The following is a 17031-nucleotide window of genomic DNA, read 5'->3' on the forward strand; positions in this document are numbered from 1 at the left end:
TGCAGAGGACTTGCTTAACCTTCATGGGATTTTTAAGAATTCACCTCACGTGTTTTTCAAATCAAAGGCTTTGTGAGAAGCAATTTCTAGCATTCACACCAACATTCTACCAAAATGGTCTTAATATAAGTTAGAAGAGCCCCAGTCTCCATCACCCCAACAGAATGATCCTCTCATCTCAGTTCTTCAGCTACAGCTTTAGAAGTTGACCAGCTTCTAGCAGGTTTCTGCCTGATATTTGAACACCAAGGAGAACATCACAGAAGTCCAGATACACAATACCCAATTCATTAATTCCCAAGCCATTTCAGAAGCCAAAACCTCAAGTTTCTAGCAGAAGGTGGATTTTTGCTTAGCTTGCTGTCTTTTCAAAGTCATGGAAAGACATTTGGCACCCAGAATTCCATTAAATGAGACATTTCCTGTCTTCTCTTTAATAGGAGTAAATTTAAGGCTTTCAAGTGTCCAAGTGGTATGCGTGACACTCTACTTGGCACCTTCCAAAATCAACAGAACTCTTTTGCCACCTCTACAAAGAGAGATGCTCATCAACAGCTGGTCACTGTGCTGCAGAAACTTAACACAAGGAATGAAAGATGGGTTATGTGACTTGGCTGACAGACTATGAAAATAACTCCAAAAGGACAGCAAAGACCAGTTCAGGACAAAACATACTTTATTGTAATGTCAGAAGTACAAGAAAAGTACTGCAGAGAACCATGCTAATGGCGCTTCCAGGTCTGTGAAGGACAGAAGTACAAGATAATGGGGTACTACTGTACTCAGTGCAAAAACTGATTCATTTGAGGCACAAGTACACTATTGTTTAAGCAGCTTGATTCAAGCACAGCTCTGGTATGTGATCTACTCTGTTTTCTTTCTATGTGACATTTCTAGAACAAAGCTACCTTTACATGAAAGAGGCAGTCGATTCAAGTCAGGGGTGTCCAATTTGCCACTTGGTAACCAAAAAGAATTGAGAAAAATACTCTGCATAGTCACCCTCCACATCTTAGTTTCAGATATGGAGCTGTGGCCAGAGAAGAGAAGTTATTCTGAAAGGTCAGAACCCAGATCTGTTTGGTTGGGTGGGGTTCCCCCCCTTTCCTACGTCTGTGGGTAACATTTCACGTTGACCACAATTTACCCAATAAGAAAAAAAACCACAACCAACTCATATCCTGGATAAGAAATCATACATATCTAACATTCAAATAAATTTCAGCCCTTGAGATCTTAACTTATGGCTTAAGACACAATGAAAGTATTTGGGCACCCTTGAGTGAAGTTAATGAAGAGCATTTTTGCTAAAAAAGGCAAGCAAGCAAGATCACTGTTTTAAACAGAGCTGACCTCTACAAGAACAAAGCAGGAATCCAAGTCACTAGTTACTACTAGGCTGACATGTACTGCTGCCCAGAAAGATAAAAATGTAACATCACAATGAAAAGGTTCAACAAAGTTGAAAGTTAAAGGTTTCAACACCAGAAGCAGCATTTGAAAACAAGCTGTTCAAGTTAATCTTTTCAAGAGATGCAGATTGCATAACTAGGCATGAACAAACATGCTGGCAATCTTCTCCTTTTACACAGCAGCTGTGTTTAACATAGGAAGTTCTGGGTTTAAAGAAAGCTACTTGAAGAAGAATTAAGATTTGCAATTCCCTGTCTAACTTAATGAGATTAGTAGAGAAACGAAAAAAAATGACTACTGAAACAGTAGTTTCTCAGTGGACCCCTATCATTACAAACACAGCTGGATTTGTAAGCAATGCAAGACTAAACAGACAGCTATTACTTTATATTATTACTATGCTCATAAGTTACATCTGTTAAAGTTAAAAAAAGCCAAGCAGTTCTGCCCTATTTCAAGAATAGTTTCCAATCAACACCAGTTTACATGGTGAATGGGACTTCACGAATAAACAAGGAACGGTGACATCTTTGGGTCAAGAATGACAAGAAATAATGGGCTCTGTGCTACCAATCAACCTCAACAAGAATATGGCACATGGGCCAGCCCAAGCCGTACCAACACTGAACCTTTAGCACTCAGCACAAATTCGGATCTCTTTACTTAGCTAGCAAACCAGGTGAAAAGGCTGGGTAAAAAAAACCAAATCAAAAACCCAAAAATCTAACTAAAAACTTAAGCCAAAAGTTGGAATATACTTTTAAAAAAACATCTGTAGTTTTAAAATAACTTGATGCTGACATCAGTTTGTGCAAACTAAAAAAAAAACCTCACTGAATTTCTCTCCAATGAAAGACAAATCCTGCAAATATTTTCCTTTTAGCCCACCGAATCTGAAGACACAATCTCAAATCTAACAGATGTAAATGAAAGAGAGAAAAAGTTACAGCATCTGCACAACATTCTTTCTACAAACAGTTGCTGGAGGGAAAGTAAAATATAAAAGGAATAAAGAAAGGAAGGTTCCATCTGAAATATTCTCACAATCTTTCCCACTCTGTAGTCCATGAATCCGACTCTGATGCTAAGGTGACAGTGTATGTAAGCAGATTTTTTTGTTGATTTTATTATATTTGAGTTTCAATTGCAGAGAACCTGAGAAGAGACGGGAGCCTCTTCAGGAATTGTCGGATGGAACATGCTCCTCGAAGCCTTCGCTCTCCCGCACCAAGGCTCTTTCCAGGATAACGCGGCCTTCCTTGTAGCGCTGGCTGTCTTCAGTGGCAAACTCATAGATCCAGCCCAGTTTGCTGTTGCAGTTCTTGCAGCTCACGTCCCGAACCATGTGGCGGCCAGTGAGCATGACCCGGTCCTGAACTTCGCTGTACTGCAGATTCACCACCTGGGACAAACACACAGCGCACAGGGAACACAAAGGGTTAGTCTGCCTACAGGAACTCTGGTAAATAAATGACTATCAGCATGCTAGAAGGAAAGAGCCTGTGGCACTGCACACGAACTGAAAACTGCACTGTAAAAAATCCCCTTCTTGAGAAGGTAGCACCTTAAAGATGCGTTTCACAATGATGTAAAACCCTCGCGTTTTAACTGAGAGACATGAATTGCTATCACATAATGTGCAAAAGTGCTGTGTTCAGCTCTGGGTGAGAAACTCCCAGCGAACTGCTTGTACATTTATATTAATCCAGTTGTAATGTATGTAACCCATTTCTAGCAGCCGATGTGATCACCAAGTCCCAGAACTCAGAACCAAAATATTAAAAGAGGTAGTTCTTTAAAAATCTTGTGGTGCTTTCAAAATAATTATCTAAGAAAAAGCCAGGGTCAGTGGCTCAGAATGCAGACATGAAACATGCACCTTTTGGTGTGCTGTATCAGCAGTTTAAAATATACTTTTAACTTCTTTTGCAGCACCACCAGAAAATCAAGATGTATAATTCGTTGAAAAGTTGATTTCATAACTACATCCAAACTGCTGATATGCAGATTCTAAAAGATGGGACTGCACTGCTTTCGCGGCTTTGCACCTGACTGCTTCAGAGGTACAGCTTCAGACTGCAGAAATGCAAAAACAAACTGCTGTGATTCAACCCCACTACTTAACATGAAAAAAATCTTAACCCCAGGATCCAGTGCTTATTGGATGAGAAAGAAATCTCTCACTACAGCAAGATTCAGGATAGCAGAAGTCCCAGAGCAAAACACAGTTAAGACATTACTGACGCCCCTATCAAGTCTGCCCATGGCCAAATGGCTTCCAAGAAAAAAACAAAACTGAAATACACCAAGCATTACATGACCAGGAACTTTGTGAGAAAGCAAAGGACAATCACAATTTTTTCAATTAATCTAATAGACAGGTCTTCATGGCAGGTTCATAAATAATCCTACAATTCACTCCAAAGTTATGACTTCTGTATTTCAATCTATTGAATCTGCTCAATTAAAAACTATTAAACTAAACCAGAGTATTACTGCCTGTAAAAGAGATTGTGGTTGACTGTGGCAACTTAAATTGCCAGACTACTGTTAGCTTAAATGCATTTCAGAAATTAAACCGAGTATTATCTAGACTTTTTTTTTTAACTGCATAAAAGTGAAAACACCTTTGGAACCCTCTGACAGACACCGGGCACTCTCAGAGTGAATTTGAGGTTCATATTACAGAAGTCTCCAAAGTTAAAACTCCATCGATCTTGGCTTGATGCTTCTATATACATAATCTTCTTTATTTTGTCTTTCAGTATTGCAGAAAAAACTAATTTAGATAAGTTTCCCATCAACAGTAAATGTCAAATTTGACTTCAAAGACAATTGAACAAAATAAAAATAAAATAGTAATTATACAACACTTTAGCCAAGAAGTTTTTTCGATCTCGTGACAGATTCATATCCCACAAACTCATTTTTCAGAAGTGAAGAGCAGTTTTTCCAGCTTCTTACCAACCTTGTTAAAAAGAAAGGCCCTTCCCGTGGCCCCTGTAAAGCGAGTGGAGATGAGCTCGGAGCGGTTGGTCAGAATCGTGTCGCAGTTTGCGCAGGAGAACAGGCGAGTGCCACCAATATGATCCAAAAAAATTCTTCCCATTTTTAGAGCTTATGTAAGTTTATACTCAAGACCTGAAAGCAAAAAGAAACATCATACACATGTCAAAAAAGCATTACAGCAAAAAAATTCAAACCCCATCCCATATATACAGCAGAATATTCTTCAAACCAATTCAGCTAATGATTGCTCAAAGTCATTCCCTCATTGGTGAATTACTGAACTTACAGTCTGCCTTCACCCTCTCATCAAGACAAGTTCTTTCCCAAAGTGACCATTTTACCAGTAAGATGACTTAAATACAAACTAATTACATTAAATGTGAAATACACGAACTGAAACCTTTAAAATACAGTTCAGACCTCTGCAGACCCCCTACTGGCCACTACAGTTCTTAAACTCAGAAGCTTCCACTTCCTTTAATACAATACTGAAATTCCATTTCAGTACATTCCCAACAACTCACTCATCTTAGTCAGCACTAAGAAATGAAGCACTGAGAATTAGACTGAGTCACCAAGACAATTATAGCTTAATTTTCCCAAGTCACCCCCACTTTTTATAATACATATTTATTATGTCACTTCCCCATAGCTTTACACAATTTATGACACATGATCACACAACACCACCACCCAGAATGTTGGTATAGCACCCTGGCTGCTGTATTTGACTTGACGCTTCTTGGTTCCATCTACACACCAACATAGGAAAGGCTTGGATGCTATTTCACATAATAAACAACCCACCCAGTTTTTACACCAGACAGTTTTATATGCAAGTGTTTAAAGCTGTCTAATCCAAATACAAAATACTGTGTCATTTATCCAAGCTTCACTGCTAATATACCTGAGCAACTCCAATGAGCAAAAAAACAGAGCTTAAAAACTTTATAGATGACCTGCAGCGCCTGATAAATCTTCATTGCTTAAGAAAATTGAAGTGTCTTACAACTTCACACCAACTAATATAAATTACTCTAAGTTAACTAGTGAGTAGGCACAGAACATATAGCCAAAAACCTAAATCACGAAGGATGATATAACATGACAAAGGAATTGAATTATGATGTTATTTCCCTTTCAACTGCAGAAGTTCTATGACTAAACATCTAAAGTTAAACTAGTTAAATGTACCTCCATTTTTGCTTCAGATCTGGAATCAGAAAAATGTATTGTCTCTGCTTTTGTCATGCAGAGCAACGCAAAGAAAATCTGACACACTGCAATATTAGAATTGTGTGGGTTTTACTTTTCAGAGCAGGAGACTGTTCCGTTCATAGACAAATCAATCAAATTTTGTGCTCATCTAATTGAATATTCTAAGTCAAACACCACTAAGAAGCACAAATACATAATTTAAACTCATTTCAAGTTTTAGGGGATCAGTTTCTTAAAGCCAACACTTGACATGCACAAAGCAAATGGACTAAAACTTGCACCTGCACACACAGAGTTTAACACATCATTTTTACATGTAAAAATCAGAAGCCACTGACATAATGATTTTTTCAATTGCTTTATTTCACACTTTGTTTTCTTACAGTATGTGGTAACAAAAAGGTTTCCTAATATTGAACAGTGATTCTAGATCAGGTTCCTTACCTTCAGATTTTTCAAATCACTATTAATCTTCTGTATCCCATCTGAAGGATACATAAAAATTAAAAGCAATGTATCTTCCTTTTAAAGGTGATGTAATAGCCATTTCTCTTTTTCAAAGGACAAATAAAACAGGTCTGAGTGTTAGAGGTGGGATTCCACTCAAAATACAGAAAGCATTTTCATTAGACTTCTCTAAGCTTTATACATTTCCAATATGCCTTTATCTTTCCTAGCAAGCAAAGGCAAAAAAAAAAAAAAATAAAATGGGAATAGTGGCAGAATGAAGGAAAATCAACAGACAATAAGTGTGAATAAACAAGTATCAGTCATAGTCTCCAGCCAGAAACCACAAATACAAGCAATTAAGGCAATTGTAACAGATATGCCCATAAGGCACTTGGCCTAGCTCCATGTGCCATCCTTACTAATTTTGGATAATGTTATATTTGTGCTGATTATATTGTGGATTCAAAACAATCAACTGATCGTAAGTTACAGTAAATGTGGAATCAGCATCCAAAGGGGTACTTCTTTCAGAGTAAACACAATGCTCATCCTGTCACTACTTTTAGAAGCTAAAATAAAATAAATCCAAACCCATCCCTATCTCACAGAGAGCAACACAAACACGGAGCTTGGTGGCCAGAACAAGTCCTAGACACAGACTGACCCTGCACAGCATGACATTTTGAAAAATGCACCTAAACACTTCAAATGCAAGTGCACCACCTGCCTAAAATCATAATTCATGTCAGTGCCCTCAGGAAAGCAGTAACCCAGAGATACTTAAAATAAAAATTAAATACTTCAGAAGGGAGGCAGCATGAGTGCAATTCTTGCAAGCAAGTTAAAAGTCACAGCAAAATACAAATTTATTACTTCTGGATATGGCATTATGGCATGGACTGAAGTCTTGAGTCCCAAACATTAAAATAAATGCACAAATATTCAAAGATGTAAAGCTGAAAAATCTGCCTAGTAATACAAGGCCTAAAATCCTGAATTATTTATTCTACCTTAAAGAGCTAAAAGTAACCTAAAGTTGCAGCAGAATCTAACAAACCAACTGATACTGGAACACATTTTTTTCAGAATACAGTGCATAAGGAAATGTATATTCTTGAAATGATACACATTTAAAAATTAAAGAAATTAAATTCTACAGTCAGCACTGTAACAGCCAAAACAATGTAGATTTTGCATGTGTTTTCTTAAGAAACCACTAAAATACTGTAACCTTACTAGAGTGTCTAACTTTGAAAAAGCAACCTCTACACTTAACTACCAGTGAAAATACGTAGCAGGCTGCAGCTACCTCCATCCTCAGTTCTGATTGTTGAATTCAATGAATTTGTAAGGGTCCAGCTGAAGCATTATGAAACCAGTCACCTTACATCACTCTTTATGTTACTGCTCACAGCAGTAAAAAGTAGGAAAAAATTACAAAATGACTTCTAGTAATGCAGACTTAAAATACCACTTTATCATGGATTTTCTAAAAACCTAAATGGAAATTTTGCTTTTTCCTCTCCTGTAAAATAGAGAAGCTAATTTCAACTTGGAATCATTTCACACTCTCCCCTCCCTTTTTCTTCCCCCAAGCTAAAAACATAGCATTCACTTATAAGACCAAATCAGAAGGTACTTGCTGTGGATAAAGATTCCTCTCTCCTTATGTAAGGATCCTGAATCCTGTAGGGTATACTTACTCCACACAGGAAAAAAACAAAGCACAACAGAACAAGGGAAAGCAATTTTCCATTGTCCTCAGGCTCCTGCCCTGACAAAGTCACCCAAGTTAACCATGTAGATTTTTCTCCTATAGTTTCACTACCAATCGAAAAGGAGCAGGCGTCTATTTATGTTCACACATGCATAAATGATCTGAAAAAGCCATTTACAGGCAGCTTTGATAGGCAGTGGGAGGGCTCTCTTAAATGAGGAGAAGCCAAAGAATTGTGAAACATGAAAGCATTTCTAAAGCTTAAGATTCTCCAAACAGGGGGTGGAAAATGCAGTAAGTGCACTTGGCCATTCGTCCACCATTTACATTTAAAACCACAGAAAATAACTTCCACTGGTCCAGAGAACCAGTCAGGTTTCCTAGTGCTACTTACAGTCCCTGAAAGTGACACTACTGTATCACACCAATTCCATCATGTTACCAGCAGAATTTTCAGAGGTAGTGGACAGGGATCTTGGTTATTCACAAAACCAAATGCTGAGGAAAACGGATTTTTTTTTGGCTCGTGATTTCACTTTTAAAATCAGCTGAGCATTCTTCACTGGGTACGTATCAGTGATGAAGTTCTAGTGCTCTTGCCTTGATGCAAATTACCAAACACGAGTCATAATATTAAATGAATGGCTGCACTGTAAGAAAGGCAGATTTATTTACTTTCACTAATGGATATGAAGTATTTACTGCTTGTCAAATCTTCCCAGTTCCAAGAGAGGGGTACTTTCATGAACTGAGAGCTAATGACACTGCCATTATTCAGCACCCAGATCACCTTCCTGAGAGGACCTTTAGGAGAAGAATCAATGATAGCTCATATCACCTAGCAAGTCAGGCCTGCTACCAGTGCATGGTTTTCAGAGTACATTATTCTGACAGCACAAACCTTGATACTACTTTTCAATCATACTGTGAAACACTTCCTCCCTGCATGCTTCTCCCAGGGAGTGCATGGACAGACAGGAGACACAGACACTGTAGCTGAGTGCTATAATGTGTATTCCCAGAGCAGTAGCTCCCAAACTTCCCAAACACCTTTAGCGTTGATTTCAGCAACACTGAGCAACAACCATATCAAAGGGCTAATTAATATTCAATAGCTTAAATTTGACCACTGTCTGTACACACACCTGAAGCACCACTTGGTTGGTATTTGTACTACCTCATCTGCCTACCTTCACAAGCAAGAAAGAATGAAAAAGTAACACAAAGAATTATTTATTAACATTTTTAAAACTAACAGTCAGTGTCTTCTTGTCCTGGAATGCATCTCTTGAAGGACACAGGACCATCGACACTTGGGAGGGCCAGCAAGCACTTTCTCTATACACACTGGACTGTGGATATTTCACAGGAGGAGCCTCAGTGTTGCTTCAGCACCATCTACTGCGTTCACATCTACAACAGAGAACAGCTGCTAGTTAAAAGGACAAAAAACTGTGACAGCCTCTCTTTCACCATTTTACCAACTAAAAACATTTTCCTTTGTGAGCAAGTAAGCACTCTCTATCCTTTGAAAAAGGGTCATGCATTCCCCTCAGCACACTAAAACTTTCTCAAGATGTACTTACCCTCGTATCAGGCTGAAACTTCATCATTGCATCTCAGGAACTGGCTTTCAGCTTCCTCTTCTCATCTCAGAGGTGGACAAAAGAGGAAAAAGAATTCTTAGCACAGCTGCACAAGACCACGGGTTAAAGAATCATTAAGCAAAAAATAAAACTTGCTCCTTACCTTCCCAGGGTTCTGCTGTTCATTAGCAGGGGTGCATCCAAAAATACACACGTGGTCAGTCTCTTATGAGGTCTGAGATTCAATGTCTGCCACCAGCTTCTGCGAGTGTCCAAGTAAACAGGGCCTGGCTTCTGCCTACATGCAGAATTGAAACCACCACATGTAGCCAAAAGTGGAAAGAAACTGAAATGGAACAGCATACTGTGCTCTTTAGAACCATCCAGCTACTGTACCAAATAGTAAAAGGAACTTAATACAGTCCAATGACAGAAGAGGCTTTGGCAAAGCAACGAAAGCTGTGCCCAGATGCAGGGCACAGCACCTGACTACAAGAGGCTGCTTTGCAGGATGCAAACATCCTTGTGCAAATTGCAGTAGTATAATTCTGTATTGCAGGTTGCAGTAGTATCATTTCCTATTGCAAACTGGCTCTTTTCCTAGGTAAGGCGTGCACTGGGATAGTGGCATTTAAATTTGTTACCATCATACTGGTGCCCTCAAACACTAATCCAGGGTACTTTGTTTCACGTTTACAAAGAGCAGAGCCACACAGATGGGTGCTTGTTTCTCATACAGCACCCCTATCTCAGCATCTCCCACAGAGTAACTTAAACCCTCACAATACTCTTGCCAGATAACATATAAAAGTATTCGTTTACAAATGGTATCAGACTCAGATTAATTTTCTTTCCCACCACTACACAGAGTCCAAAACCAGCAACTATACCTGTCTCCCTGCTTCTTTTTCCCCTTCCTTTTCCTCCTATCCCCTTCCTAATTCCTCTGCTGTTTTCAAGAAAGCTGTAGTTTCTTGTTTTGTAATAAATTTATTCTTATAGTACTTAAGTAGTTGAGATGACTTTTGTCTATGAATCCATTCTGCAAGTTTCTGAAAGCTAAACTACACATTTTTTGTTTTCATTAATTTTAGTGCAGAAATGATGCAAAACTTCATCCAAAAACATCACTGATTTCATTAGTCATTAAAAATAAAATCCAGTAAACAACCTATTAAGAAATGGCGTAAAGACAACTATCATCCAAACCTCCAAACCAGCTACATCCAACTGGCAGTGGGAGGGCAGAAGGGATGCTAATACACTAAGGGCACATCATCAAGAATTTTTTATATTAACTAGAAAGGTCTTAAATGTAGGTAAAGGCTCCAAAATTAGAGATCACCTTGCTGACAAACATCCACCGTGTACAGGCATTTCATCTGCACATTTAACGAGTACTTTTTAAGTTAAATCTTGCTTAAGGGAATTACGTATTTCAGTGAGAGCTGAGCAAGTCAAGATTTCAACATAGGTCAAATGTTAGTAAACAAACGTGAACCAATGACCTGACCTGGACAACATCCCTTCAAGCTTGTGATGATTACCATGTTAAATACAGATATATAAATACCAGCTCTCAGTCTGTGACAAGTAACAAATCCAGCCAGTTTTTGTCATCTTCTCTGCTGGGCTTTGAGATGCAATTTCATTTGTCCTCACACACTTGGCAACCACACCTGAAACTCACTTGTCATTGTTAAAATCTATATACAAACAATAAGCTCTGCATCTCTAAATATTTCTGTAACTACGGAAGTGAAAGTAGCAGATGACAGAAGCCTCCAAATAGTATTTCTAAAGACTACTTTAGAAAAAGAGAGCAGCACTTAAAACTGACAGTTTTTGTTTGTCGCACAACACGACTTGAATTCAGCCATCCAGAATGAGGCTCTATATAAAAATATACATATAGGGTTATATATAGCAGTCACATATAGTCACGTGAGGGAATGTTTACAACTAGGGAGCAAGTTCCCTCCCTTTCAGCCATCAGTCATAAACATTAGTCAAGCTAATGGTTAATCTAGAGCCATTAGTTGCTGACATCAAGAGTTGTTCTGTGATACCACTTTGGAAAGAGCCCTGCCCTGTTTCTCTCTCATAAGACCGTGTGTACTTGCTTTGTTATTCCCTCTGTCTAACCCTAAACCTGTGTTTATTGTTTAGAGAAACCAAAGACAAATAATTTATTAAATTCTACGGCGTTATCAGTCCAAAACACGGCCTTCATTCTTAAATAAACACGCTGGATTAATCTAATCTAGATCTGCTTGCCCAGTACAACTGAAGGCTGTGCACATAGTAACAAATGAAGCAAACAGACAACAGTCTTCGCATTCCCTTTTGCTTTGACTCAGAACCTTTCCCAGAGTGGAAAAGAGCCGGCAGAATTATTTCAGCTCCCTGGGAATCCATACTTCCAGGGGGAAAACCCCAACCGAAGCACGAGCAGGCGAATGTGTCTCGCTGCTGAGCGAGCCGCGAGCACCTCCACAAAGCAAACAACCACTGCGGCTGGATCTGTGACAGCTCCCCGCGGGAGGCACCTGTCTGGCGGGGACACGGGGCTGCTCCGCCGGCCAGCGCTCAGCAAGCAGCACCCTCGCACGGGGAGAGGGGCGATGCGTCAGGCGGCGCCGCCACCCCCCGTGCGACCGGGCAGGGCGGTTCAACCCCCGCGGCCGAGCCCGGGGGCGGCGCTGGGGGGGGCGCCGGTGCCTGTGCCAGTGCCTTTCCCGGTGCCGCGCACACACAAAGCCGCTCGCGCGCGGGGGCGGTCCCCAGCCCGGCCCGGCCCGCGCGCCGTCACGGGGGCGCGCGCAGCCAACCGGGGCCGGCCCGGCCCGGCCCGTCTCCCCCCCCCCCCCGCCACTGCCGCCGGGCGCTGCCGGGAGCGCAGGAGCCCTGACAACAAACAGCAGGAAACAGCTGACGGGGAGGCACCGCCGCCGCCTCCGCCGCACCGAAGGGCCGTGCCCGGGGCCCACCGCCGCCCCCTATCCCCGAGCCGCCCCGCCGCCCCCGCTCCTGCACCGGGCCTGGGCACGGCCCCGCGCCCACCCGCCCGGGGCTCCGCACGAGAACCGGCCCGAAAAGTTGCCCAGTGCCGGGCCGGGGGAGGAAGTTGTGTTGGCGGCGACGGGGAGGGGGTGCTCGGTGCCGGCCCCCGCCGGGAAGGCTGGGCGGCGCTGGGAGACGCTGACGAACAAGGGGACGCGGTGGGGGAAGGCCGGTGCTTTGTGGCGGCGCCGGGTAACGCACCGGATCAGGCAGGGCCGGCCGCTGTCCCTCTCCGCGCCCGCCGCCGGACCGGACCGGAGCGGCTCGCCCGGGGCTCCGCCGCGGCCCGACAGACATAGCGCCGCGGCGCGGAGCGGCGGTCGCCACCTCCCTCCCCAGCCGCCCCGGCCTCCCCGGGTAGCGCGGGGCGGGTGCGGCCCCCGCCCGGTTACCTGGCGCCGGGGAGCTGCGGCGGCGGCTCCGTGCCCGGTGTCTCCCCCGCCCTCCACGGCCCCGGCGCTCCGGATCGGCCGCGCGGCTCCGCCCCACCGTGGCCCCGCCCCCGCGTGTCAATCAGCGCCGCGAGGCCCCGCCTCCCCGCGGCCCCGCCCCCTCAGGGCTGCGGAGGCTCCGCCCCTCCCCGGGTCGCCTCACGGCCGCGCCCGGCAGGGCACGCCGGGTCACAGAGTCACAGAATCGCAGAATTAGAGTTATAGCATCGCAGAGTCACAGAATCATCGAATCATCAAGGCTTGAAGAGGCCTTTAAGATCATCCAGTCCAATCGTCCACTCACTACTACCACGGTAACCCCTAAATCACTAAACCACACCTCCCAGCGCCAGGTCCAGAAGCCCCTTGAACATCTTAAGGGGTAGTGACCTCCCAGGACAACCTATTCCAATGCCTCAGCAGCCTAACAATGAAAATTTTTTTTGTCTAATCTGAATCTCCCCTGTCTCAGTTTGAGGCCATTTCCTCTGGTCCTGTCACTGCAGACACGTCAGAAGAGACCGGCCCTCGCCTCCCTACAGCCTTCCTCTCAGGTAATCGTGGAGAGCAATGGGCTCTCCTCCAGGCTGAGCAACCCCAGCTCCTTCAGCTCCTTCCCCACAAGGTGTGTTTTCTAGACCCTTCACGAGCCTTCTTGCCCTTTGTTGGACACACTGCAGCGCCTCAATGACCTTTCTAAAATGAGAGGCTCAGAACTGAGCACAGTACTCCCAGCAGTGCTGGGGATGGGGGTCAGGGCAGTGCTCAGTGCTGCAGCCCAGGTGTTGGGGAGCCGGGGTCGGGGCCAGAGTTGGAGATGGAGCCAGGCCTGGAGCCAGTGTCAGAGCCAAAGCTGGAGCCTTATGGCAGCACTCAGCCCTTCCCCATCTGCCAAGTCCCATTTTGGAGGCACTTGTCAGCCACTGCCCTGAGCCTGCTGCCCTCCTCTCCCCCATCTGCCTCTACCAGCCTCCCAGACCCCCTTGCCCCCCTCACAGCCCTGGCAGAGATGCCCACTATTGGGGGAGTCAAATGCCAGAGCCACATAACACCTCCCTGCACTCCTAGAGCACATTGCCATAGACCTGGCTGGGAGGAAGGGGAACCCTGCCTCCAGGCACCTGCATTCCCAGGGATTTGGCCTACCCTGGCTGTGAGCTACACCATACTATGGGACTCTGTGAGGCTTGGAGGCGTAGAAAGGCACAGAGATGATTGTCAACCACATACCCACCTCAGTGAAACTGCGAGTCATGCTGCTTGCAGACTTTCAGGCCATTCCTATTGATATCTTTGTGTGATATCTTAAGCACTGCCCACTGTGGACATGAAAGATCAGAGGAGAATGAGGCAAAGTGTGGCCCCTCTTGGCTATTGTTTGCAAGAGCTATCAGTTCCCTACCAGTTTTAAGTGCTCACAGATTGCCTCCTTGGCAAGTAGTGCTCTTGGACAAAATACAATGAAAAAAAATCCTTTTGAGTTGTTGGTTATGAAAAAGAGATGCAAAAAGGTGTTTATTCCTTCTATAGGGCATGCAATTTTAAGGATTTCTGTTCTAGAGAAAGAATTTTCATTCCTGGGTCTATCCCTGTGGTATCGCCGGACGAGCTGCGGTAATGGCAGGAAGGAATGAGTCAGCAGGACTCTTCTGTCATTTCACACAGAGGCAAAGGGGCACGTCTGTGAATGTACAGCATGCAGGACATGCTTACACACCCAGCTGTTCTTCAGCCTGTGTCTTGTGCATGGATTTTTTTATGAAAAGTATTGATGAGGTAGAAGGATACACAACAGCCTGTGTGAGGATAGACAGTTGGTGACAAGTCAACATCAATGTGCTAAGAACTGCTGTTTGCTTTGGACAGACCTCCAGAAAATCAGATCTGTTCAATATGGTCAGCTCTGGCCTGATCCTGAGTAGAGCTGAGCATTGACATTTCTCACTGGCCTCTCATCAGCCTCTCTTTAGATCATGCAAGGGGAGTGAAAGGTGTTAGAGCAGTCCATCAGCCAGCAATCACCACTTAGTTAATGGCACAGGGACAGCAGAAGTACTGAGAATATTAGAAGGAAGCCATAACACTGTGCCTAGGGTCCCATTTACCACCAGCAAATGGAGGAAATAGCTGGTCTAACATGCCCTGTTTGTTAACAGGCTGACCTGATCTGCTGCTGATCCTCACTGGGTAACCATGAGCTGTGTCCCTGGTGGATCTGCTCCGTCTCGTCACACGAGCTATACAAAGGTCCAGGTCTTACTCATCTCTGCACAGCTCCCATGGAGATCACCATAAACAAAGGCAAAACAGAGCAGAAAGAGAGTCAAAGCAGTGGTGCTTTAGTCAGCACTGGTGACTGGGTCTTATCTGGGTCCCTGTGAGCTCACTGCTCTGCTCTGCTGCTGAGGCATCTGCATATCACTGGGCAAGCTAGTTCTTCCTGCCTCATTCTCCCTCTGTAAAAGGGGGAGAGCGATGCTCCCTGCCTTACTGGGAGGTTGCTTAAGTGCTCTTCTCCAGTCCAGGAATATGGAGGGGTTGTATGTCTGAATATTGCAAACATCACAATAATACTACCATGAAAACAAAGCAAAGCCCAAACCGATGAATAGAATTAAATTCTCAGCAATAAGAAGGGTAGCTGTACCAATCAGAGAGAAACCAAATTGACCATGAGACAAGCAGAGAATGGATTAGCCTGTGCTTGACAGATGGTGCCAGGGACTGATGTTTTTATTTCCCTCGCAGAGGAGCTTAGAGGAAGGGGGGTAGGGGAGGGTGAGGTAGGGCACGTTTAATAGAACAAAGCAGCAGGCTGTAGCAGCTCTGCTGAAAAACACTAAAAATACCAAAAGCAATTTCCAATTAGCTTGTAAGGGACATGCTACGTATCAGCTACAGGGTGAAAAACAGGATCAGCAGTATTGTACCACATGGCACTTTTAATTTTCGAAGCAGCCTGAAAACACTAATTAATTCTCCTCTGACACAGGGAAATGCAGTGCAGTCAGCAGTTTGTTCCTTTACTTCTTATGCCAGGTTTTGGGAAGACCCTGGGCCTTTTCCACAGCTGATTCATATCACAATAGCTCATATTACTCTGGAGGAGCTAGTCCTCTCTGCAGCACTACTGAGCAAAAAAGTGTGTTAGATCTGGAACTGAATGAACCAGAGAAAGGGGAGATGCCCACATCCAACACCCTTAGTAAGACTCACCTTTAATATTTGCCCCATCTAAAGCCATTTTTCAGTGCTGTGAGCGACTGTATAGGAAGCATTTCAGAGAAAATTGGGTAACTGAGGAATTAATCACTATCTCAGACAGAACTGTGTAGTGAAACTCAAACACCAACATATTGATCTAATTAAAACCTGTGACACAACTTCAGTGGAATTCAGCAGGACCTGGGTACACCCCACTGAATGAGTGTCAGGGCTTGGGGGCTGCTTGTGCACGTCTTCTCTCTTTAAAAAGAAAATGTTACAGCTTGGTGGTTTTTGCTCCTGCTCCATCCCCAGAACCACTAATACTTTTTTGGTACACTTGTGGATTCCTGTGTGGCAAAGTTAAGCCTACCAAACCAGGCATGCCTGAGGTGGGACAATGATGCAGTGGGATTTTCCATTGCTGTTTCTTCCATGCCCAGGATTTCTGGCAGCAGAGAGGAGGCAGCTGAAATACAGAGCCAGGCTTGCAGGCTGTGATCTCTCTGGGAGACAGCGTGACTCCTTGCTGCCCCCTCTATGCCTTCTCAGCTTTGCCTCGCATCAAAGGCTGGGTTCATCCCACGAGCTGCTCTTGTTATTTGGCAGTGGCTACTGATAGCCTGTGTTTTTCAGAGGAGATGGTACAGCCTGCGGCTTCATTCTCATAAGGTAAGCCTACTGACACACACAGAAATGTAATTGTCTTTCATTTGATATCACAAACAGACACTTACTGCTTTTGGCTCACCTGAAAGCTGACATAGGCACAAGTGCTACTTACAGATACTTTTTCAGATGGCTGTATTTTTGCCAGGGGAAATTATTTGTACAGTTAATCTCAACATCAAAAGATGAAGGTCAGTGGAGAAGCAGTCCCTCCATACCCTCTCCATAATGACAGAGCTGGTCTCGTTACTCTGTCACCATACCTAGTAGC

The 17031-nt window shown here is 43.8% G+C and overlaps 1 protein-coding gene across 6 annotated transcripts; it reads right to left on the reverse strand.

The window, feature by feature from the left end:
* Positions 1-658: 658 nt before the first annotated feature.
* Positions 659-12939, reverse strand: YPEL5 (yippee like 5). Of its 6 annotated transcripts, XM_069009325.1 has the most exons (7): positions 12849-12939; positions 9557-9691; positions 9394-9458; positions 9064-9220; positions 6085-6313; positions 4382-4554; positions 659-2815 (listed from the first exon to the last, which is right to left on the reverse strand). In XM_069009325.1, the coding sequence occupies exons 6-7, from the start codon at positions 4520-4522 to the stop codon at positions 2591-2593; spliced, it is 366 nt and encodes a 121-aa protein (XP_068865426.1). In that variant the 5' UTR covers positions 4523-4554; positions 6085-6313; positions 9064-9220; positions 9394-9458; positions 9557-9691; positions 12849-12939; the 3' UTR covers positions 659-2590. The 6 variants fall into 6 exon arrangements, with proteins under 6 accessions (XP_068865426.1, XP_068865425.1, XP_068865428.1 ...); XM_069009324.1 differs by lacking the exon at positions 6085-6313; XM_069009327.1 differs by lacking the exons at positions 6085-6313; positions 12849-12939 and adding an exon at positions 12658-12744.
* Positions 12940-17031: the final 4092 nt, after the last annotated feature.

Source organism: Aphelocoma coerulescens, chromosome 3 (genome assembly GCF_041296385.1).
Source record: "Aphelocoma coerulescens isolate FSJ_1873_10779 chromosome 3, UR_Acoe_1.0, whole genome shotgun sequence".
In the NCBI taxonomy this organism is placed as follows: Eukaryota; Metazoa; Chordata; class Aves; order Passeriformes; family Corvidae; genus Aphelocoma; species Aphelocoma coerulescens.